The sequence below is a fragment of the Stegastes partitus genome, unplaced genomic scaffold (assembly GCF_000690725.1).
Source record: "Stegastes partitus isolate 25-593 unplaced genomic scaffold, Stegastes_partitus-1.0.2 Scaffold1629, whole genome shotgun sequence".
Lineage (NCBI taxonomy): Eukaryota > Metazoa > Chordata > Actinopteri > Pomacentridae > Stegastes > Stegastes partitus.
Genome location: NW_007579360.1, coordinates 70,068 through 92,378, shown reverse-complemented (window position 1 = coordinate 92,378; position 22,311 = coordinate 70,068). Strand labels below are relative to the sequence as shown.

Sequence of the window (22,311 nt, the reverse complement as noted above, 5' to 3'; positions counted from 1 at the left end):
TCGTGGGTTTTTTCCACGAGCACGCCGCCCCTCATAGCAGCGACATTCCCAGACAGTAGCAGCTCGCCCCACCGCGCTGCGAAAGCTGCTCAGGAAAACAACTCGAGGAGCACGACAAAGAACCCACGGCGTCAACCCGACCGAGTGGAGCATCAGTGGGACGCGCTGGAACAACCGGGGTCACCGTGGAACCAATCAAGCTAACAGGCTAATTAATGTTGTAGCTCATTGCCAGCAATTTAAATCCTAAATTTAGACGTGTGATGTATTTTATGACCAAAATAGTACTTCAAAACCCAGTCAAACAGCAAACATGGCAAAGTTTTTAAGCTTTCTGAAGCGTTCTGAAAATACAAACAGCTCAAAAATACACAATAAACTGAGATTAGCTGATATAAAAATGAAGTTAGTGGACATACCAGTATTGGTTAATAGCATAACGTTAATGACACATTTATAAAGATATCGTAAATAATCAGCTGGTTGACACTCCTACACAACGCCTCCATACATTTGTTTTTAAAGTGCAAATAATCTACCAAATAAACAAATGTAAAGCTTAAAATTGAGTATATTTGAAATATAATTGGACTTTTTTCCTCCAACTTTTTATCAGCTACTGTGATGGTGGAGATATCTTTATGGTTTATCTTGAACTGATGTCACGACAGGCTGAAATGTTAGCCTCTTAAATAAATTAATAGTTAAATAAAGCAGTGTGTGTGATGTAGGCAAGAATGCAGTGTGGACAGCAAATTAATATTAAAATGTATTTAACCCTCTGAACCCTAAAAGCCATGTTAGCTTTAAAAATTGCAGAAATGACATCAGAGCTAGAAATCGTAAAAATGGAACGATGGCGCTTAAACTATTCATCGTTTGGTGAGAAAAGTCAAACAAATCCAAGCTTAAAATAATAATATTTCATCCAGATCACTTTATTCTGCATGTCTAATTTAAATACTTACACTGCATTAATAAGTAAATTATGTAAAAACCTTAAAATTCTCGGTGCAATCGTGAAGGCAGTCGTCTGGTATTTGGCTAAACTACAGGCTGTGTTTGTACAAACGCAGCAGAAAAGGGACGGAAACAAATCAAACATGCAATCAGTAAAATATCTGTAATATGTAGAGCTGCTGTTTTTTTCTGTGGAAAAAATGGAACAATGTTGCACATGTTGATTCAATTTTTAGCATTTTTTCCCCCATTTTTGTAACATAAATAACCACAGAAATTCGACCTTTTGGTTTTCTTTTTTTTGTGTGTGATTTATGACATTATAACTGCGTCACGCTGTTCAGAAGATATTTACTACGACTTGGCATGGCGGTGCAGTTTCCATAGAGGTGCAGGACTTAAAAAAATGAGCCCACATGTGACAGGAGCAAAATAAAAACATCAAATAGACTCTTAGTCATGACTTATTTTGCCTGTAAGCTCATTTTTGTCCACGCTATACAAGCTGTTTGACGTTTCTGTACCCGATGAGCCCAAATGCCGCCGTCGACAATCACCACACCAGCGACACCGTAGTTTCTAAAGTGTTTTAATTGATGTATTACAATGTGTACATTTTCATCAGGTAAACATTTACAATGCAACTGATTATTTCGTTGATTGAAACTCTATATTTCAGTTCTTTGATCACTTCAGTGTTTGAGTATAGCAATCCCGTTGAGGACAAGATACGCGCAGCCTCGGCCGCTTCCCACCGTCACCGGTCCGTCCGTCCGTATGCATGCAAACATTACTTCATATCTTCTTCTACACGTTAACAGATAATATTCAAATGCAAACAAGGAACAGTCTATTCTGGAGAAACGCAATTACAGTTCAGTACAGCAAAGTTAGAGATCAAGCAGCTTACTATAGCTTAAATACACCGTTTATGTAGTTTAGGAGGCTTTTCTTTTAACGAAATCAAAGCCCAAACTGTTGTGCCGTCTCCCTGGAAAGATTAAAGACTGTTTCGAAATGTGGTTTAGCTACGCTTCATTAGTTGATGAGCTATAAGATAGGATTCTGCTGGAACGTTCTTTGTGCGCATGCAGTTCACTGAACGAGTATTTGTGCTTGAAGTCTTTGGAACGTTTTTTGTTTTGTTTTTTGTTTTTTAGGATATTTGGTGTTTGACGTATTTTTAGCTGTAGCGACGATCCTCCACCTCCGTCGGTCGGTTTGTCCGTCTGTGTTTTGGTGAACTTCCTTTGGATACACTTCTTTAGTACTGACAAGTAAAACTGCACATACACTGTTTTAGGTTAAACTTACTTCCAGTTTGTAGTTTTTTTTTAGCAACCGGGGCGCAAAAGTGTGATTTTATATGTGTGACAGAAATATCTTGACGAACACAGAGACAAGAAAAGAAGTTTGATCAGCGTTTCATCATCACAATGTGTGAGTCTGTGGACTTTTTTTTAAATTCCAATGTCACAAGTATTCCTAAGTTAAAAACAAGCCCTAAAATAACTTGGGGCAGCTGTGTCTGGTTAACTGGGATGAGATTACTGGGAGAAAGCAACGTATAGAGGCTGTACTACAAAGCAAGTTTAACATATCCAGGCTTTCTTTGTGTTAGCTGGCTTGACGAAATCTCAAACCCGAGTCGGAGATGATGCCGGTTGTCCACTTTAATTTGTTAATCAGCTCAGAAGGAGGCGTTTGATGTGTCGTCTCCTGCTTCAGTAGAGAGAAACGGGTTGTTATGATGGAGAGCTATTAACAAAAATCAAATTTATTACAGCTTAAAGCAGCACTTTACTGCAAATAAAGCAGGAGAGGAATGCTGGTAGGAAGCTGTTAATCATGTTAGCTGATAGATTTACTCTCAATGCAGCTGCTTATCTCTAACATGTCAGCTGCACTTCGTACATTTAAACATGAAAATTTGCCTTTTGATCTGAGATTGTTCCAGAATGAAGGTTTTGTCGTTGGCCAAATCAAAGTAAAACTAATGTATCGATTGGATATTAGCACCAATACCAGCCGTGTGAAATCAGGATCAAGCTTTAAAACCGCATCACAAACTGAAGGTTACCGTGGTGACACAGTTCGCTTTGTTCACCGGGATCGCTAACACGCGGCTCAACGGGTTTGCCGATTAAAACCTCAGCCGAGAATCTGTATCGACTCCTCAGGAAAAGAATCGGTTAAAGGGAGACGCGTCTTACGGCCGATTTACATCCCAAACTCTGAATCGGTTGCCATGGTGATCTAGCGGGCCCCTTTGATTTAAGATCAACATGCGTCGCGAGCCCGTTGTTCTTGCTTCGTAGAACAGACGCCTTTACCGTTTTACATCTCGCTGTCCGTCTTGGACGATGAACAAATCGTAGAAGCGCAAACTTCTGCTGCATCTTAGAAGAATTAACCCAGATTCACTGTGTGCAAACATGAGTAGTGCTACTGCTAACGGCTGTCATGGCACTTTTGTTGTTCTGTTCCACCTTTTCATTTTGAAACGCATCTCAAAACACAACGATTTCAGAACCGTTTCAGATATAACGCGCACGAAAAGGCAAAACCAAGCAGGCAGTCGGTTGCTTAGTTGTAGGTAAATAATAAAGTAAGAGCAGAGGAGTTCCTGAACTGCACAACAACTGCCAGCAGAGGCGACACCTGCTATTCGTTATCTGTGTTGAATTTGGATTAACTGCTGGCTGTCAAAAACTGGCGTCTGTTTTCTTCCTGTCATGTGACAGGGGCTTAACGAATCAGGAAGGGGCTCGTCGTGACAGTTCATCAGAAAGAAAACACTGGGGCCCTCATCGCTCCTTCCTAAAGTCTCTGTTTTAGTCCATCCAGACTTAAACACAATCCCAAAGTTTGATAAAACGCCTGAATTGTAGCAGAAGTTATGCGTCTAAAAGGAAAACGTGTGGATGTTGGTGCTCATTTTTAAAGCTTAAGAGATGTTGAGGTAAAATCAGAGGGTGGAGCCAAAAATCTGTCGTGAATATCTTTTTCTTTTTCTTTTCAACACATCTGATTTGACTGTGCTGCACCCGACACACTAACGCTTTGATGCTACTTTGCTTTTTGCTCCTTTTTTTTTCTGCCGTGGCACCACCAGCACCAATAATCTTTTCATGAGTCAACGATAACCAAAGTCTCCTGGTGGAGCAGATAAAGCAGCTTTAACCTGCGAGTCTGCCTCGAATTCACCGGAACACCGCCGGCCTCCAACCACAGTGTCTAAAGTATGCGTCTGAGTCGCTGTTTCGCTGTTAATACACTCCTTTAATTACGATAACGATGCTCTATGGATGGCTGATAGCTAGCTTTGTCAGAGGAATTCCTGGTTCCCTCGTTATCGTCGCGTTATCTTTACAGCTGCACCACGTTAGCTGGGAGTCGCTCGGCTGCCAGGAGCTTAATCATTAAAAGTTTTTACACTCCTGGTCTATATTTAAAACACATCACGCCCGGCCGGTGGAACATTCTGCCAGCGATAGTGCAAAGCTAGTGTGGGATGTTGATACGTGTGGACGAGAAGACCCAGGAGAGGTTCTGTCATCGGCTAGCGCAGCTGATCACACGAACGAAGGCGATTGTGACGCTTGCTGATGCTCCACTTTCAATCCTAAACAATGCACAAAAAAGTGCAGAAGCCTCTTTTTTTTGTTGTTGTTGTTTTTGTTGTCCTTTTGTATTTTGGCACAATCGATATGTAGCACCACCAAAGTTCTGCCAAGCAGTCTGTTTGGAGAGAAATCCTGTACGTCGAAGCATATTCATGCGAACACGAGAGTCGTACTGGCATCTTAGCACCAGCTGGAGAAACAGGATTATCCTATCAGCAGTGTACAGAGTTTCTAGCCCAGCTACGCTGCCAGTCCTCCATGCGAGAGAGTTGGCAAAGAGAGAGGGGTGCAGAGTGAACCACGGGGTGATGAGGCAAATCTATTCTGGGTTGCAGAGATACAGTTTTTCAGACTAATCTCACTTTTCACTTTGGTCTCCGCGGTGTGAAAAGCTATGGCTTATCATTCGGTAACTCAGCACGAATGGGGGGGGGTTGTTGCATTCCTTTGTAAACCCTGCTTCTTTTTTTTTTCTCTTTTTTTTTCTCATTGTTTCATCTTTTATTGCTACTCTGGTTGTCGTCTCCGAACTAGACTTTGAGCAAACACATTTTATGGTTCGCTTTAACCTACTTACCAGACGGGTGGAGTTTACGAAATATACAACAGCAGAATAAACGAGTTGTTTGAAAGACGAGTCCTTCAGATGGAAGAACCTCCAACGGACCGAGTGCTCCAGAAGGAATGAAAACTAACAGCTCCTGGTTTGGTTACTGGGTGGAGTGGATGCATTTTCTTGTCACTTTTTTTTTGTTTGTTTGTTTGTTTTTTTTAAAGAATACTACACTGAAGTTAGATTAGAGAAAACAACACACTCTGCATTCTGACAAAGATCACAACTAACAACTGGAAGTGTGTGTTTTATGTTTTTTTTTTTGTTTCCTGTCCGCCACCTGGTACTTTAAAGCGCATGTGTCTAAAGACCGTCAGTCTGAAGTTCACATCGTAGAAAACAAAACACAACAAGTGCTCAGGAGACTCGGATCATCACACACACTCTCACACACAGAGACAAAAAAAAAATAAAAATAGCAAAAGAACTCAATTCAATGGTTTCCTTTTTGTTGCACAAGCTCAAGTACCGTTGGCCTCAGGTAGAGTGAGGCTTAAGGATGAAGTCCTTTAGTCATGTAGTTCTACTAATGAGCACCAGTAGAATTCAGCTGGTCCTGCGCCGCCGCCGCCGCCGCCGCCGCCTCCCTCCTCAATCCCTCAGGGTCGCAGTCATTAGCTGGTGGCAGTCCAGATCCCCCCGGAGCTCCAGCGGCCCCGGCAGCCTCATCCCCGTCTTCTGGTCCACACACCAGCACTTTCCCCGCTGGCCGTCACGAGCAGGATGGCACTGCAGGAATACAGAGGAGAGATAAAGGATTCAAGCTTTGTAACGGTGGCTTTAACCCTCTGAACCCCAAAACCCACCGGCAGCTTACAAAGGAATGTTCTAGAAAAATGTAAAAAAAAAAAAAACACACAAAAAATGTATGTTATGTATAAATAAATCGCCAAAATGACACCATTTCTCAGAGCCAGGACCGGTACACAGAGAAAACATGGTCCGATCTTCACCTCTCTGATGGTGCTTGGACTACTTCTATGGGACGTGGAGTCCCCTCAGGAAAAATACACATGATCTAGCAGAAAATCAGAGTAGATAGATCCACTGATCTGCTAGCATGTCTGAAAGGCATGTTGTTTATTTTAAAAATGGCTAAATTACACTCCTTCTCAAAACCAGCAAGTGTTAAAACTCGGGGTGGGACTTTAACGTGTTAATTAACGCGGAAATAACCCCTGCTATACTTTAAAGTGTTAATTATGATGAATGAATTACAACAAAGATAACACATTGCATCCAGAAAACACAGAGCATTTGTCAGCGCCCGGTTTTATGGTCCACCGATCACATGGTGCGTTAGCGCTACGCTAACAACAACAAACATGAAGGAATCCGATGAGAGTGCATCGCTTGGACTGATGGAGGGCAAGTTTCATTTTAAAAAACTGCCTGATGGAGCCTTGACAAGATCGTGGTTTTGTGCAAAAAAGAACGTGCATCCCACCGAAGCACATCGAGCTGACGGTACCACCTGAATGCAAAGCAGCGAGCACAGAAACCGCCGGAGCTGTTAGCGCTAGCAGTCCTGGATAGCAGGGAAATTTTTTTAACTCGTTATTTTTGTTGTAATTAATTAATCGGAATTAAGTCCCAGCCCTAGTAAAAACGGGATAAATTGTCAGATTTGCACCTTACCGATGGTGCTTGAACTACTCACATGAGACATGCTGTTCCCTCAGGAAAAATAAACATGATCTAGCAGAAAATCCTAGTATGAAGGCCTACAAATGAACCCTCTGAGCCTCAAAACTTTGTCATTTTTTGGAGACATGTTATGCTTAACAATTTGCAAAAACCATTTATCAGAGCCACAACCTGAAAAAAGAGGAGAAAAGGTCAAATTTTCCCCTTTCCGATGGTGCTTGAAGTACTCATATGGGCCATACAGTTCCATAATAATTAATAAATGTAATCAAGTAGGAAGTCATGGTATATACCAATGGCCCCTCTGAACCCCAAAACCTGATGAAAGGTTTAAGAGGCATATTATCTATTTGTCTAGAGTTTCAAAGCCAGATTTTCCAACTTTCCAACAGCGCTTGAACTACTCATCTATGATGTGCAATTAGGAAATTTGACCAAATTTAAGCTGAAAGTCATTATATTTCATCCAAATTAGTTTATTCTGTACATCTAATTAAAAAATGTGCAAAAATAGAAAACATTCATGTTGATTAGATTTAGTAAAAAAAAACAAAAAACTGCCCTTCTTGGTTCCTGGAGTGATTCACATGTGACCAACGGCTAAGTGACACTAATTCAGAGACTTTTCATCAGTTATTAAACTTTTGGTTGTTATGTTTCCACAGAGGTTCAGGACTTTATGTTGCATTAAAAAAATGAGCCCACAGACGGGAGAATGAAGTGTTGCCTGGAGTTCAGAGTTTTAAATCCAAATGTTAAAGACACTTTAACATTAAAGAGCCCATGTGGTGCTGTTTGGATTTTCTGTTTAATCGCCCAACTCTGCTGCTCTGGTGTATTCTTTGGTGGTTTTTTTATATATATATATATCTTTTTAATTCAACTTTTGGCAGCTTTCTTGTTTTAATCCACCCTGACTGTTATCAAAGGTGGACACAGTGGAGCATTTAGATAGATTAGATTAGATAGAACATCTAAAGAGCCACACGGAGCTGAAACCAAAGCAATACGTAACTTAGATTCTGAGTGAATGCTGACAGGGCACAACGTCGGACGTGCTTTTAGAGACATTTGACTCGTTTTGAAGCTCTTCGTCCTGAGTAAGTGGTCAAATATAATATTTTTGCAGCAGACCACATTAAAGAATGTTTTTTTTTTTTGTTAACTAAACCTAAAGCTGACTTTTATTGTGGCCCTAAACAAACTCCAAGCAGTATTTCAAGTAATTTAATTATTTGGTTCAAATCTCCTGCAAACATTCCTCCTGCAGACTTTTAACAATTCCCCTAATAGAAAATTTATTGCATGCGCTTGCACTTTTCTTTTCTTTTTTTTCTCCCCCCACAGTGATTTAGCTTCAAAAAGCCTCCAAGACAGAGCAGTTAACAATCTGAGAGCAGCCCTGCCATGAAATGATTCCCAGTTGCCCCTAATGACCTGTGCTTTACTTCCCAACAGGTTTTATCACAGCGCAGTTTTAGTTAAACAGTAAACAGATGCCTGTGAATCCGAGCAGACAGAGATACTTTAACCACGTTACACAACTCAGACTCTTGATGCCTGGTGCCTCTGCACAGCTTGGCTTTTATCACCGACTCTGCTGCTGCCGCTGCTGCTGCTGCTGCTGCTGCTGCGATTGCGTGTGCAGCCTTATCTGTGCTTTCCCCTGATTATCTGAATGTTTGCACAATCTTGCAAAAGCAGAATATCAAAAAAAAAAAAGAAGAAGGCAGGCAGGCAACCCCATCCAAAAACTAATTGCATCCATCGCTGCAATAAAGTGATTATTGTCCCACAGTTTAAGGGAAACCGCTTTACGCACAAAGTCTTGACTTCTAAAAGTAAATCACTTTCCATGTGAGCTTAGAAAAATAAGGTTTTGGCTTCGGCGCGACAGTCTGCTTGGAGACGGCTTCGTGTTGATCTTGAACTAGTAAGACAATATGTCATCGGCTGCAGGCGTGTTTTGTGTTTTGGCCCGCGGACTGCTGATGGAGTCTGAAGCTGTTAGGAGATAGGAATTTTTATTTGTATTGGCGGAATAATAGAGATTCACAGTTCACCAGCAGACACGGCCAGCGAGTGGTCGGCTCGGTGCTTCAGTCAAGCTCGCGCGCTGCAAAGAAGGAAGGACTTGTAGCAGTTTAACCAGCATTTTTTAAAAAGTAGTTTACTTCTACTTTACAAATTTTTGTCTGCTTTGTTAAATTAAAGATAATATCGAGTAAAATCACAGGATAAGAGCATTACTTTATGTGTTTACTGTGAAAAAATCAGGCCAAAACGTTGCATAACAACACTTTTACAACACTGTGATTTAAAACAGCAGATATTATAATTTTACAGATATTCACTGTTATTTAAAAAAGGACTGAAAAACGGTGAACTATTATTTTATAGATTTTCCCTCTTTGGTTAAATCACAAGAAAAAAATTAAAGAATTTTTTTTTTTTAAATAAATGACAATAACTTTAAATGTCTTCACATCAAAAATCTGTATTTTTACAACATTTGGTGGTAACATTACACTATTTTTACTGTATTTAAAACTGCAAAATTATTGGGGTTTTGGGGGGGGGTTGTTTTTTTTTACAGATATTTGCTGTTATTTGAAAGAAAATTCTGTATATTAATTATATAAAATGGTAAATATTTTTCATTTAACTTTAACTATCACTTTGTGGATTTTCCCTGCATTGATAAATGATGAACAATATTTAGTAAAGTCACTCAAAAGCTCTTTTACAACATTTGACAGGAACATTACGCCATTTTTTCTGTGTTCAAAATGGCAAAAAATCTTGTTATTTTACAGATATTTGAAAAAGAAAAGGGAAATAATGTTTTAATGTTTTTGAATTACAGATAATATCGAGTAAAATCACAGAAGTAAAAGTATTCGGTTACATGTTAACCATTTAGAAATAGTAATTAGTTCCTTCACAATGTAAGCCTGTGAAATAAACACGTTTACTGCATTTAAATCAAATAGAAATATAATTAGTTTACAGATATTTGCTGTTATTTTCAGTCTTTTGCTATTTCTGATTGCACCATTTCTGTGTTGCACCATTTTTTCTCGCTGCCTGATTGTCACCAGTATTTCACAGCATTTTTTACAGTGTGCTCATCAGCTAAAAATAGAATTATTTTACATGTTTTTTTCCCCCAGTTTTTGAACATTACAATATCTCCCTACTCCCTGCATATTTATTCTAGCACCCGTGCTGGCAGATTTGCACACTTTTTCTACAAGATTTTATTTTATTTTTTTATGGTGTACTGAGTGTGTTTGAAGCCACCGACCTGTTTAGCGTGGAAGTCTCCGTTCTTGTCACAGTTGGGGATGGGGATGGTGAAGAGATCGTCATGTGTGCGGGTGTTGGACGCCAGCCTGTCCAGCGCTCTCTGCAGCTCGGCGCGACACGGAGCCTGTGGAGACACAAGTCGGTGTTTGTACGTCAACACATGTAGACGACTGCAGCAGCACGAGGACGCTGCTGGCGTAAATGTTTAATTTTCAAAATGGAGGAAAAAAATCACAAGAAAGTCGAGCCGTTTTGTTCAAATGAATGGTTTTAAATTATCGTCTCAGTTTGCCGTGAAGCATAAACAATAGTGGTGGTGTGAGTTCAAATTCTGTTATGCTAGCTTCCGTCCTGATTCCTCACAAGTCATCGTTGACCTGCTGAGCACGTAGCGATCAGCCACATTGGAGCGTTGAGTGGCCTTGATGGTCTGTGAGGTCTACAAGCTGATGCTGGAAGAATGTGCAGCATGTCAACAATGTAAGAGGCTTTGACAAACTGTTTTGGTTGGACGACTGGGTCGGAGCATCTCCAAAACAGCAGATGTTGCAGAGTGTTGGGAGGGACAGAGAGTCGTGGACACTCGAGGATCGTTGGGTCTCGTGTGGAGCATTGGTTGCACAGAAGCACTAAAAGACTTCTTGCTGCTTGTTGTGTCCCACAGTGGACACCAGAACTGGAGGTGTCCTGGTCTTCTCCATCATCAACAAGATTCGAAGTAGTTGGGCAGGTCGAGGCAGCTTGATGCTCTGGATGATGTTCTGCTGGGAAACCTGGAGTCCTGCCTTCATGTTGACTTTGACACCTAAGCATTGCTGCAGACCACGTCCACCCCGTCATGGCAGCTTTATGCTTCCTGCTACGCTGCAAGCATCGTTCAGGAATGATTTGAGGAACACGACGAAACGTTCAAGGCGTCAGCTCAGCCTCCAGCTTTCAATCTGACCGAGCATCTTTGGGAAAAGTCAAATCCGTGGACCCTCCATCGACCGACTTCCAGGACTTTAAGCATCTGCTGCAAATGTCCTGGCGCCTCCACTAGTCAGGTGGTTTTAATGTCATGGCTGATCGGTCTGCGTTCTTCAGAGCTTGTACAGTTGAAACCAGAAGTTTACATCCGCTGTATAAAAAGACATCAAACCTTTTTTTTCTGACTGTCTGACATTAAATCAGACTAAACTTCTCCTGTTTCAGGTCAGTCAGGATTACCAACATGATTTCTATTTGCTAAATGCCAGAATAATGAGAGAGGGATTTTTTTTAATGTTTCCTTCAAAGTCAGAAGTTTACTAACTTAAAATTAACTGTTTGACCTTAATGACCATCGTTACATTTGGACAAAGGGGGACGCCTACAAGCCTGAGAACACCATCCCAACTGTGAAGTACGGGGGTGGCAACATCATGCTGTGGAGGGACTGGTGCACTTCACAACATAGATGATATCATGAGGAAAGAACAATGTGTGGAAATATTGATGCAACATCTCAAGACATCAGCAGGAAGTTAAAGCTTTAAATGGGTCTTCAGATGGACAATGATCCTCAGCATAGCGCCAGATTAGTTACAGAAAGGCTTCAGGATCTCAATCTCAATCTCTGATCGCAATCCTGGAGACAATAGTGAGCAGAGCTGAAAGAGAAACCGTATTTTTTTGTGTGCAGATATCTGCAACCAGCACAGCCAATCAGGTGCACTGAGGTAACAGTGAACTTGTGGTTGTGAATCATTCTGCAGAACCGGGCCGCCGCATTTACAAGCATGCATTTCCAAAAAAACTGAACTTTGGCTGAGGTAAACCTACCTGGGTGGGCGACCCAGATTAGTCTATTTGTGGAAGTCTGCGGCGTCGCCGTATGTTCATGCAACACGTTTCTGTGTTAAATGAACGCCCTGAACACATGCGCGCCTGTTACTGATTAATGGGGATGTTATGATCCCGCTCTTGCCAGCGTTACAACTTAAAACTGCATGTTGATGTCCGTATGCACCTGAACTTTATTTCACAAGACCGCAATTAAATGTTACGGTCTGTAAATAACTAATTTGTACAATTTATAACCTGACTGTTGCGCTTGTGGCTGAGGAACTATAAAAGCTTAATGTGAAACACCTGCTGAGGCATGTGCAGCGGCGGGGATTTGCCTCGCTTCGTTGTTTTCTGTGAAACTGATAAGACGTCAGAAGATGTGTGCTCTCACCAGCACCGCCTTGGTCTCCTCCCTGGCGGCGTTGCTTCTCTGGTTTGTGGATTTGGGAGGGTGTCGGGCCAAAGTCTTCTGTATGCAGCGCTTGTCCTGCGGACTGCACCGGATATTGCTGTTGTTGGGGTGTTCGGGGATGATCTCTTCCGGCCTGTCGACTGCTGAACAAGAAGAAATTATGCTTTAGTTCCTCAAATTCACACGCCAACATGATCACATTGCCATACAATTTACGGGGGTTTTGTTTCAGTGCAACCTAATAACACAGCAGTTTTAATGACACAAGCATAATTTAGGGCAACATCCATCCTCCGTCCTTCAACGTACAGCCCATACAGCTGCTGAAATGTAGGCTAAAAACGAGGCCAGGTTAACCACAAGGACGCAGAGCCCTGTTCCTGCTCTGGGGGGGGGGGATCTGAAGCTCGGCTCTGGCCCTGCTGCTCCTCAACGCCACAGCGAGCTCGGAGGCTTTTCTGAAAACGACACCACCCCTGCTCTGCCACCCTCTGTACATAGTGGTGTGTGCCACATTCACCTTTGCATCCCTATAATCCTGCAGCTCTGCGGCCCTGCAGGCACCCAGCTGCTTCCTCAGGAAATGCCCCCCTCCGCGCTCGCTCCCCGCCCCTCCACAGCAACCCCAGTCTGGGCCAGATGGAGGTTGTTAGAGGGTATTTGCACTGTCACAAGTGGGCACGAGTGGTTGTGTGTGCGGCGGTTGCACAAGATGGGCAAAGGGAGGGATCAAAGTCACGCCTGTGTGTGTCTTTGTGCGTCTTGCGTTTCACCTGTGGCTTTGTGAGACTTTGTGCTCATAACGCTGGAATCAAAGCCCTTTAAAGTGCAGTTCTGAAGCTGTTCTCGCTCTGATCACTAAACCAGATCGGAGCTCTGGTTACTGTAAGGTCACCGCCAGGCGTCCACTTAACTGCTGCTGGCAGACGGACGCTGAGGGAGCGGTTAGTAGCCGCCTTAATCCCCCGCAGCCTTTTCACAGCTCTGCAATGCATGAATGCAAACGTACCGAAACCAGTTCAAGCTTTTCTCTGAACTACCACACTGTAAAAAAAAAAAAAGAAAACCTCCAGTAAAAAAAACTAAACAATGTGTGAACAAGGATGCCAGAAATAAAATATATAAAAATAAAATTAAATGGTGCAATACTACAATGCAGTAATAATGCAATCAAAAACTGTTAGAAAAAAAAAAGAAAGAAAAAAGAAAAAAAGTTAAAACAACTATGTATATATAGAGTCATTTTATTTTTTTATTTTTACCTGATTTTAATGCAGTACAATTGTGTAATTTTATAGTCATACATTGTAAAAGAACTGACAACTATTTGTAAAATTGGCCTGTTTTTAATTGAATGTATTTTTAATATACAGTCAACATGTGAATAAATGTAATTAAAGATAATATTGAAAATCTGTTAAAACAAACAGTTTAAACCGTTAAAAATGTATTTACCATTTTCAACCTTTAATATGCATTTTTCTCTTTTTGCTGATTTAAATACTGCAAAACAGTGTCATGGTTTGATTTGTGTTGTGGACTTTATTGACAATTCTGGCCTGTTTTTTGTGGTTAACATGTAAATGTGTACATATTTCTGTGATTTACTCGTTGTAATTTAACAAAACTGGAAAAATCTGTAAAATGTCACTTTAGAAAACGAATTATTATTTTCTGTCCTTATTGTAGATTAAAAAATAACAACACTAATTTATATATGAATAATAAATATAATAATATGAAATGAAGATAATTTAAATAAAGTAGAAAATCATGTAATTTTGTGGTAAAAGGAAAATAATGAGTAAAAACTGTAGAAAGATTTCTGATGTGGACTTTAATTACTTATTTTTCAAATTTTTTAATGAAATGTTAAAATATATTTAACTTTTGGCCTGACTTTTAGGGTTACGTAAATTTACTTATTTTTTAAGTGTTTTTTTTATTGCCTGTAATGTAACAAAACAGGTAAAATCTGTAAAATGTCAGTAAAAAAAAGAAATAAATTAAATACATTAATATTTTCTGTGCTTATTGTACATATAAAAATAGTAATAATTTCCATATAAATAATGAATAGAATAATATGAAAGGATTGCGATTTCATTAGTGTAGAAAATTTTATTATTTTGTGGTCAAGGAAAAGTATGACCAGTAAATCTGTAAAATAAAAATAAAATGTAATAAATTGATGTGGAAATTATTTGCATATTATTTTTCTGATTTTTAAAATAAAAATTAAAAATTAATTATATTTTTGGCCTGTTTTTAAGGATTAACATGTAAATAATTTTTTTGTGTGTGTGTTTTTTGAGTTATCGGCAATTTAACAAAACGGGGAAAATCTTCAAAATAGCAGCAAACTGTTATAGTGATAAACTGCCTTCCCAGTGCGGTTCTGGGCATCCTGGTTGGTTTTGTGGGGATGAGCGGAGGTCGCACGGTGACCGGGTTTCTCTAAACTTTGTCATCTGGCTTGGCTCGGCTCGCCTGCTGGGGGGGAAGTGTGTCTCTGGGCTGTTTGTATTTTTAGTCTCGTTGCCGTTAAGCCTTGCTCATCAGCACTTTCTTCCACGAGAAGCCAACCGGGTCTCAGCTGCTTCCCTTCGCTCCGAGCCGAGCTCTCTCTCTCTCTCTCTCTCTCTCTCTCTCTTCTCTTTCTTCTGCCACTTTTCCGATTCCCCTCTCTTTCAGCAGGCCGAGCCAAAGTGATTTAGAAGTGGGTCAGGGGTGGCATGTCCTGTTTGCTACCACTGCTGTTTTCCACATAGGAAGTCGCCACTTCTCTGTGTGGTTTCATTTGATCTGGATCGCCAGCTCTCGGCGCTTTTACACCACAATTCCTGCGGCGCATTGTCGGTCACAGGTGCACGGCGAAGATAAAACCACCCAGAACCGGGGCTTCACCTGCTTTCTGTGGTGTTCTGGTCGCGGGCCAAAGCCAACTGAACAGAATCCTTGCAAACAGAGATCGTTTCCTCCCTGTTAATCATCATCGCAGCAGTTTGTTCGACGGCCGATTGGCTGCGTTTGATTCCAAACCTGTTACACAACAAAGTGCGTTAGTTGCTCAACGGGGCTCTTGTTTAAATATTTGTTTTCACATGTCAGCTGCTGCAAATCCGGCCGTCACGGCGGCGGCAACGTGCGGAGGTGCATCATCGCAGGAAAAAAAAAACAACAAACCTCCACACCGGCTCGCTGCGGCCGCATCATTTAATCCACATCATAACAAGTCCGGCCCACGTACGTGTCTGTTTACGTGTTTGGCTTCTCGTGGCCGGCTGCACGACGGTGACACGACAAGGTCATCGGATTTCAGATTCCTCCGTCAGTGGCTTTTAAGGCCGGGCTTGTAAACCCCAAAGACAAATATCCTCCTCAGATAAATATTTAGTTCCGCTCAGTGAGATTGGCGGAGGACTTTTCCAGCGGTTTGTTCTTCCACTGAGTCCGTTATGTGGAGCTTTTGTGCAACAACGTGAGATGCAACCGTTTACAAGTAATCACTCGTTCTATGTTTAACGCAGATTCACTGCATTGGTGCACGTTTTTGGTCACAATTCTTTAAAAATCTGGCGAAAAAGATCCAGAAACAAACTTGAAATCAGCTAAAAGATCTTGTTTTTGCTGACCTCCAGTGGTTTGATTGTTCCTGCAGGAGGCGCGTCAGACGCTGGGTGTGGTTAAAGGTGCACGTTTCTGTTTTTATGTGTTGAAAATATACTTAAAAGATGACGTAGAACAGGAAGAACATGGCCAAATGTGTCAGAATTAGATTTTAAAGATGTAAACTACTGACACCGGTGTTGATCTGGAAACCATACAGCACCGATTAGGTTGAACAAACAGCCTGAATGAGGCGTGTTTGTCTCAGAACCTTTTCCACAGTGACCCCGACGTGATCACATGAAGCCACGATTGATCAGATTTCCAAAATACTCAAGAAGGAGAAGAAGAAGTGAAATGCTGTGAGGTTTATTCCTGCTATTTGTCTGCTCCGTTGTCTTCAAGTCAGTCGGGATCATTTCTGTTCCGTCCCTGATTTGTGTTTCTTTTATCTCTGGGTCTGCAGCTCAAGTGTATGTTTAACGATTTCATTATTTTCTGGATTAATTGATTAGTTGTTTGGTTTAGAAAAAAACAGTTTCCAAGAAAGCCCAAGATGACGTCGACACCCGTCTTGTTTTTCCCACAAGCCAAAGATAAACAGTTTACTGTCGTAGCGCAGGAAAGAAGCCATAAAAGGTTCACATTTAAGAAGCTGCAATCAGACAAATGTGACTTTAAAGAGACACTCAAGCCAAATAATCAATTTTCAAATTAGCTGGAGGCTCGTTTGATAGTTGACAGCTCATGATTAATCATCGTAGCTCTTTATGCGTCCAAACATGGTGATCAGTCTTAACAATCAGTCCATAAAAGCCGAATATCAGCTCACAAAAAAGAAAGATAAACATTATTCGTGACACTAATAGCTTAAACTACCGTACACTGACAACAGCTAATGTCTCTTTGGGGAGGAAACTTCTCCAGAGTGTGTTTTGAAGGTTTTCTCTGGCAGCCTCCAGCTCAAAAGTCATCCACACTTACTACCAAAAAAGCCGTTCTTTTTCAGTCAACACTGGATGCTGCCAGAGGATCAGTGTCAGACCACCGGTTTCCAGGGAAAAGATTTCTTTGAATCAGTTAATCATCAGCTGATGCAGCCTCATGCAGTTGTAAGAACAACGTTCCAGACTATTGGCAAAGCCGATGAGAGTTTCAGAGGCCTTTGAAGCGTTGTCTGTCGAAGAAAACAACTGGAGGAAAGTGGAATCGACTCTGCTGCCGCCGCCTGGAGCTGCTTTTCCCACTTAACGTTCAAATTATGACAAAACAGACGTCTATTAAGACCACGTGTTGAATCCGAAAAGAGCAGATTCAGTGTTAATTTAGGGAGCAGAAATAATTAGGAGGAACAAATCAGGAAATTAGAATCCTAAATTGCATAATGTCCTTTTTCGATGTTCTCGATTATACTGAGGAGAATATGTTCCTCATTAATGCCCCTGTTGAGCTAAGTTCACAGAAACCGGAGCCAAGCATAAAATCATTATCACTCTTAGCAACGGCAGCTTTCTGGTGGCTTATTAACAATTCCGTTGGCTCGGCTTAACGCGCTGAAAATTGTGTAATACTTCAGCCTCGGGCCTGAAACCGTTAGAAGCCAGATATAACACACACACAGGTGTGGATCAGAGACAGAATATGAGCAGAGGATGGAGGAGAACCTCTTCCAGATGGATCGTCATCAGGATAAACATGATCCTTTAGCCTGTGAAAAGCTCGGGATCAAAGCATTGTTCTGTGAAACACGAGTTCACTGCCTCCTCTGAGATTCATGCTTTCTCCTGTTTTCAGGAAGGAATTCTATCTTTCATCTAGATAAAAACCAGAATCTGAGTTCGTCCCGAGCTCCGGGATCCGGCTCCGTGCGCTGCTACTTGCTTGTTTGCTGGGTTTGCTTGCTGTCAGATGTGAGTAAACTGTGTCGTAGCGAGGGGGCAATCCTGGCTGAGCTGCTGATGCACCGACGCTACAGCCAGTGATGAATACATCTATGAATAGAGGGAAACCTGCAGCTGCAGCGAATTAGGTCAAACTATTCTGGGTTACACCATTTTAAGTTGAATATTCTTTTTTTAATACAGAATCGGGGTCTGGAGTGCAGGGGAGGTGAACACGGCAGCGTTTCTGATCCAGTGAGGCGACTTAATACCTGGAATGTTGCTTCAGTTGTGGTGAAAAGCAGCCTCGATAAGAGAGGACACGATTTGATAACATGCTCGTTTGTTAGCGAGAGATGTGAAATCGCAGCCCATGAGGATCCTCTGCCCTCCGAGGAAGTATGTGTCACGGCCCGGACAAAGTTGGATTGTTTGTGTGCGTCTCAGCTCCGGCTCTAGAAGGGGGTCCCTGCAGCAATTAGCTTATCGCATTTACTCCTGCACAAGAGCCCCAGCTGTACAAATGCACCGCACAACCCAAAGAAAGCAAACACACAAACATTACGGGACATCTGCTGACCAAAAAAATCCTCTCGATTGAGCTCCCAAAAAACGTGCCGAGGAGTCCTCCCTCCCAGGCCGGAGCAGAAATCTAGGTTAGCATGCTGCTTTCATAAAGAGCCGTGTGCGTCACAGTAAATTGGGCATAGTCGAACAGAGTCTGGCTTCATTCATGCAGCTCCCTCTGTGCCTGTAGGTGTAAGACTTTTCATATCTGACATCTGTATCGGTTTGTAAATAATATCCGTTTCACTGTCGGAGGGAAGCATCTGAATACCCGACACCGGGGCAGGCTCGGCAGGAATGCAGGAGCGGACGCCAACGCATGCACCAAGATTTATTCTAAGTATTAAGATAGCGAGGGTTTCTAAGAATGGGATATTAAGAAGCACTAAGCTGTCTTGACATAACATGCGAGATAGTGCCTGTTGTTGCTATGGAAATTCAGTTCGGGAACAGAGAAACGCGCTGTTTGTCGAGCGAAGGAAACGGACCGGTCGCTCCTAATTCTTGCCAGGCTGATTTAATGTATCACTTTCCCTTCTACTTGTTTCGTTTTGCAGCCTTGTGAAATGAACAAAACCTCTGGGCTTCTCCTGCAGCGTCAGGATGCAGGGCTGTGAGCCGCAGCCTCCTCGACACCCTAAATTCCTTTCAGTGGCTCTGTCAGGATGTGCCTCTATCCCAGGGTCCTTTTTATTATGAATTCTCCTGGTTTTTAAAAACCCTCTTCTATTTTTATCTAGCATGTTCACTGTTGCTAGGAGTGGGCCAGTGTCAGACATGTATTCAGGAGATGCACCCCCTTGTTTAATAATGCATAAGTACGGTGAATGCGCCACAAAGGAAATCTCCTGCTTGTGACTGGAGTTGCTCTTTGCCTCTCCCCCGTGCCTCTCTGATTGTCTCTCCACCGCCATGGTTTACATTCTTATACAGCGGATCTGAGCCGCTGCCCGGCAGCATTGATTTACAGTGAGATTTATTGGGCAGAGCTTCCCTGCTTTGTTATGACAGGCTCCGGGGGTGAGAAGGAGTGTGGAGGCAAACAAAACTCAGGCGCTCACGTTACAGAGCACCAAAAACAAAACTTATGAACTTTCCAAAATGTTCCATCCAGTGCCGCCCCGCCCCGATGGAGGGACCCTCGGTGCACTGCGGCCGACCGAAAGGCAGCAATAATGTTCAGGCAGAGAGAGAGAGAGAGAGAGAGAGAGAGAGAGAGAGAGAGAGAGACGGGTGTGGACGGACAGAACCAGGCCAAGCTGAGCCAGCCCTCCGTTTTTATCATGCTCAAAACAGCTTTCCTCTTCTTTCTGATTCCATTCAGTCACGCTATGTGCCGGCCTAACCTATGCTGGCCTTGTACAGAGAGCAGAAGGCTCTAATTTCAGCTCTGGCAGCAAGAGTGCCGATGAGCTCATCCTCATGAAGGAGCTGGACGCGGTGGGCGATGCGCTCGAAGGCTTGTTAGGGCTGGGAGGAGGTGGGGTGCACCCTCGGCCAGGGGAAACAGATGCTGCAATGGAGATGAGCGTCCTGGGAGTTTTATATTGTCTAAAGCCGATCCAATTCTTTGGTGTTCTGGCGCTAGCAGATAGCCTACTACCATTACCAGTAACCGTCTGGGCTCGCTGGAAGCAGTGCCGGGCCAGATAGTAGATAATCTGGAACAAATGAAAGAACCACCTTGTCTGCGACACATTAGAACAATTGTCTCATATGCCATAATGGAAATCAACACCACTCCCTTTGTGGAGAGACATTTCATCAGGAGAAAGAAGTTCATGTCAGAGCAGCGAACTGGAACTGGATATGCAGATAAGACATCCAGTTTAAGGCGTCCCACTGTGTCAAAGTGGAAACAGACTTTGTTCTCTGCAAGAGGAATGCAGCAACAAGGAGGAGAGTCAGAAGCCGGGCCAGAAGAACCAGATAGAGACATCGTCGGTAGAAGAAGAGTTAGACATCTGCAGCAGCAGCAGCAGCAGCAGCAGCAGCAGCAGCAGGAGGAGGAGGAGGAACGAGGGTATCCATGAAAGAGCACCAAGTGGATTGCAGAGAGCTCTAATAGCCCCAGACTGGCCACACTCCATTACAGTCATTTCATACAGCAGCTTTTATTACCTCCTCCTATTACAAACACACACACACACACACATACACACACACACACACACACACACACACACATACACACACACACACACACAGACACAGACGCTCACATTTCCAGCAGCACCACAATGCATCTCAGTGCCTGCACTTCCCCAACTACCTGCAGGATCTCGGTTTAACGCGAGGGAAGCAATGCCGTCATTAGTTCCTGCTCGCAGGCACATGCACACACGCCCACCCCGGCCATCGCCACGGCGCTCTGCGACTCACAGCGAGGCCTCAGTCGCAAGACAGCAGAGCGACTGTGTGCGCTCTCCCATCAGGAGCCGGTGCGTGTGCATGCTCTGCTTCAGGGCTTAGCTGAGATTAGGGTAAACAAGCAGCACATTGTCACACACCCCCCCCTCGCCGGCTCCGACTCTGCCCGGCTCAGGTGAGGCCGAGGCAGCAGAGACAGAGAATACTGTCCCGGCCGTGGGTCCGCAGACGCCACTCCGGGTTTTGGACAGACCTGCTCAGCATCCTGACTTGCTCGGGGAAATCTAACTGCAGTGCAAAAGTCAAAAACAAGAGTGTGACCCCCTTCGCTCTCACCTGAGTTCTCCTCCACCTCCCTCTCGTCGGTGCAGACCCCCTGGCCGTGCATCAGCGAGTGCAGTGGCCTCTCCACGCCACGTGGCGGGTAGCAGCGGAGGCCCGTCCCACATCGGGGCGAGTAGACGCCACAGTGCGCCCCTTTAGGCAGGGCGCAGGTGGGGCAGCAGCCGCAGCCGGGCTCCCTCACCGTCTCCTCGCAGCCCTCCGGCAGACGGCAGCTGGCCAGCCTCTCCTCGGTGCACACCGGGCAGCGGATGGCCTGGTCCGACAGGCAGAGCGCCGCCAGCGACAGGGCGCCAAACACCCACAGGCCCCAGCAGGACGGAGCTGCTGCCACGCCGCCTCCACGACCCATGGCAGCACCCGGCACCTGCACACAATCCTCAGCCCCGGTGTCTGGTCCCCTCAGCCTCCCTCTGTCCTCTGAGTGTGGTGCAGCTTTTTTTGATCACTTTCTACCCCAACGGCAGATTTTTTTTTTTTTCTTTTTTTTTTTTTTAGACAAACAAGAGGAGGTTTTGAGAGGAACGCTTTGTCCAGGAGAGTCTTTGATATGTTCAGCTGGTTAGTGTTTCAATTGCAGGGACACAATGCCTCTGCTGTTTGAGCCTCTCCGTTCCTCTGATTCAGTTTCACAGCGCAGAAACTGGAGCCTGCTCTTGATCTGCTCAGCTGGCGAGTGTCGTGGTGATAAGAACTGTTTTTTTGTTTTTTTTTTGGTTACGGTGGAATGAGCGGCAGTTGTATCCACCAGGTGAGCCCTTTGCTCCGTCTCCCGAGTCCGGAGGCTCGCCCGCCTTCCCGAAGAGTCTGGTCTACAAGTGTCCAAAGCGGGTCATCAAAAAAGTAGGCAGCGTTTTTTTTTTTTTTTAAGTCACGGCTGCAGCTTCCTCCTCTCGCTTTTGCCGGCGTGCGGTGCAGAGGACTCGCTCCTGAGAATGGCTCAACACGAGTGGCTCTCCTTGGACTTTATACTGGTCCATGGACACGCCTCTTTCTACAGTGAGAGAGGAGCTGAAAGGCACAGCGGAGAAAAGCCAGGCTAAAGCTCTCTGCCTCTGTCTCCCTCTGTCTCTGCCTCTCACTCAGACACACAAACTTATATACACTCTCCCTCACTTGTCCTCTCTCCGTCCTGAGTGCACCGACAGAAGAGAAAAAAAAAAAAAA

The 22,311-nt window shown here is 43.5% G+C and overlaps 1 protein-coding gene across 3 annotated transcripts; it reads right to left on the bottom strand.

Annotated features, from left to right (window-relative positions):
• Positions 1-1,533: 1,533 nt before the first annotated feature.
• Positions 1,534-22,278, bottom strand: LOC103371692 (insulin-like growth factor-binding protein 4). Of its 3 annotated transcripts, XR_520953.1 has the most exons (5): positions 21,139-22,278; positions 12,356-12,519; positions 10,154-10,279; positions 2,896-5,928; positions 1,534-2,829 (listed from the first exon to the last, which is right to left on the bottom strand). XR_520953.1 is itself a non-coding variant. In XM_008301103.1 (4 exons), the coding sequence occupies exons 1-4, from the start codon at positions 21,494-21,496 to the stop codon at positions 5,791-5,793; spliced, it is 786 nt and encodes a 261-aa protein (XP_008299325.1). In that variant the 5' UTR covers positions 21,497-22,278; the 3' UTR covers positions 1,534-5,790. The 3 variants fall into 3 exon arrangements, 2 of the variants coding, with proteins under 2 accessions (XP_008299325.1, XP_008299326.1); XM_008301103.1 differs by having other exon boundaries at positions 1,534-5,928; XM_008301104.1 differs by having other exon boundaries at positions 1,534-5,928; positions 12,356-12,516.
• Positions 22,279-22,311: the final 33 nt, after the last annotated feature.

Excerpts from the sequence above, each read along its gene's own strand:
- LOC103371692 (XM_008301103.1), bottom strand. The coding sequence starts at position 21,496 with ATGGGTCGTGGAGGCGGCGTGGCAGCAGCTCCGTCCTGCTGGGGCCTG. Across the intron at positions 10,280-12,355 it reads AGGAGACCAAGGCGGTGCTG|GCTCCGTGTCGCGCCGAGCT; the intron begins GTGAGAGCACAC and ends GTGTCTCCACAG. Across the intron at positions 5,929-10,153 it reads GAGACTTCCACGCTAAACAG|TGCCATCCTGCTCGTGACGG; the intron begins GTCGGTGGCTTC and ends GTATTCCTGCAG.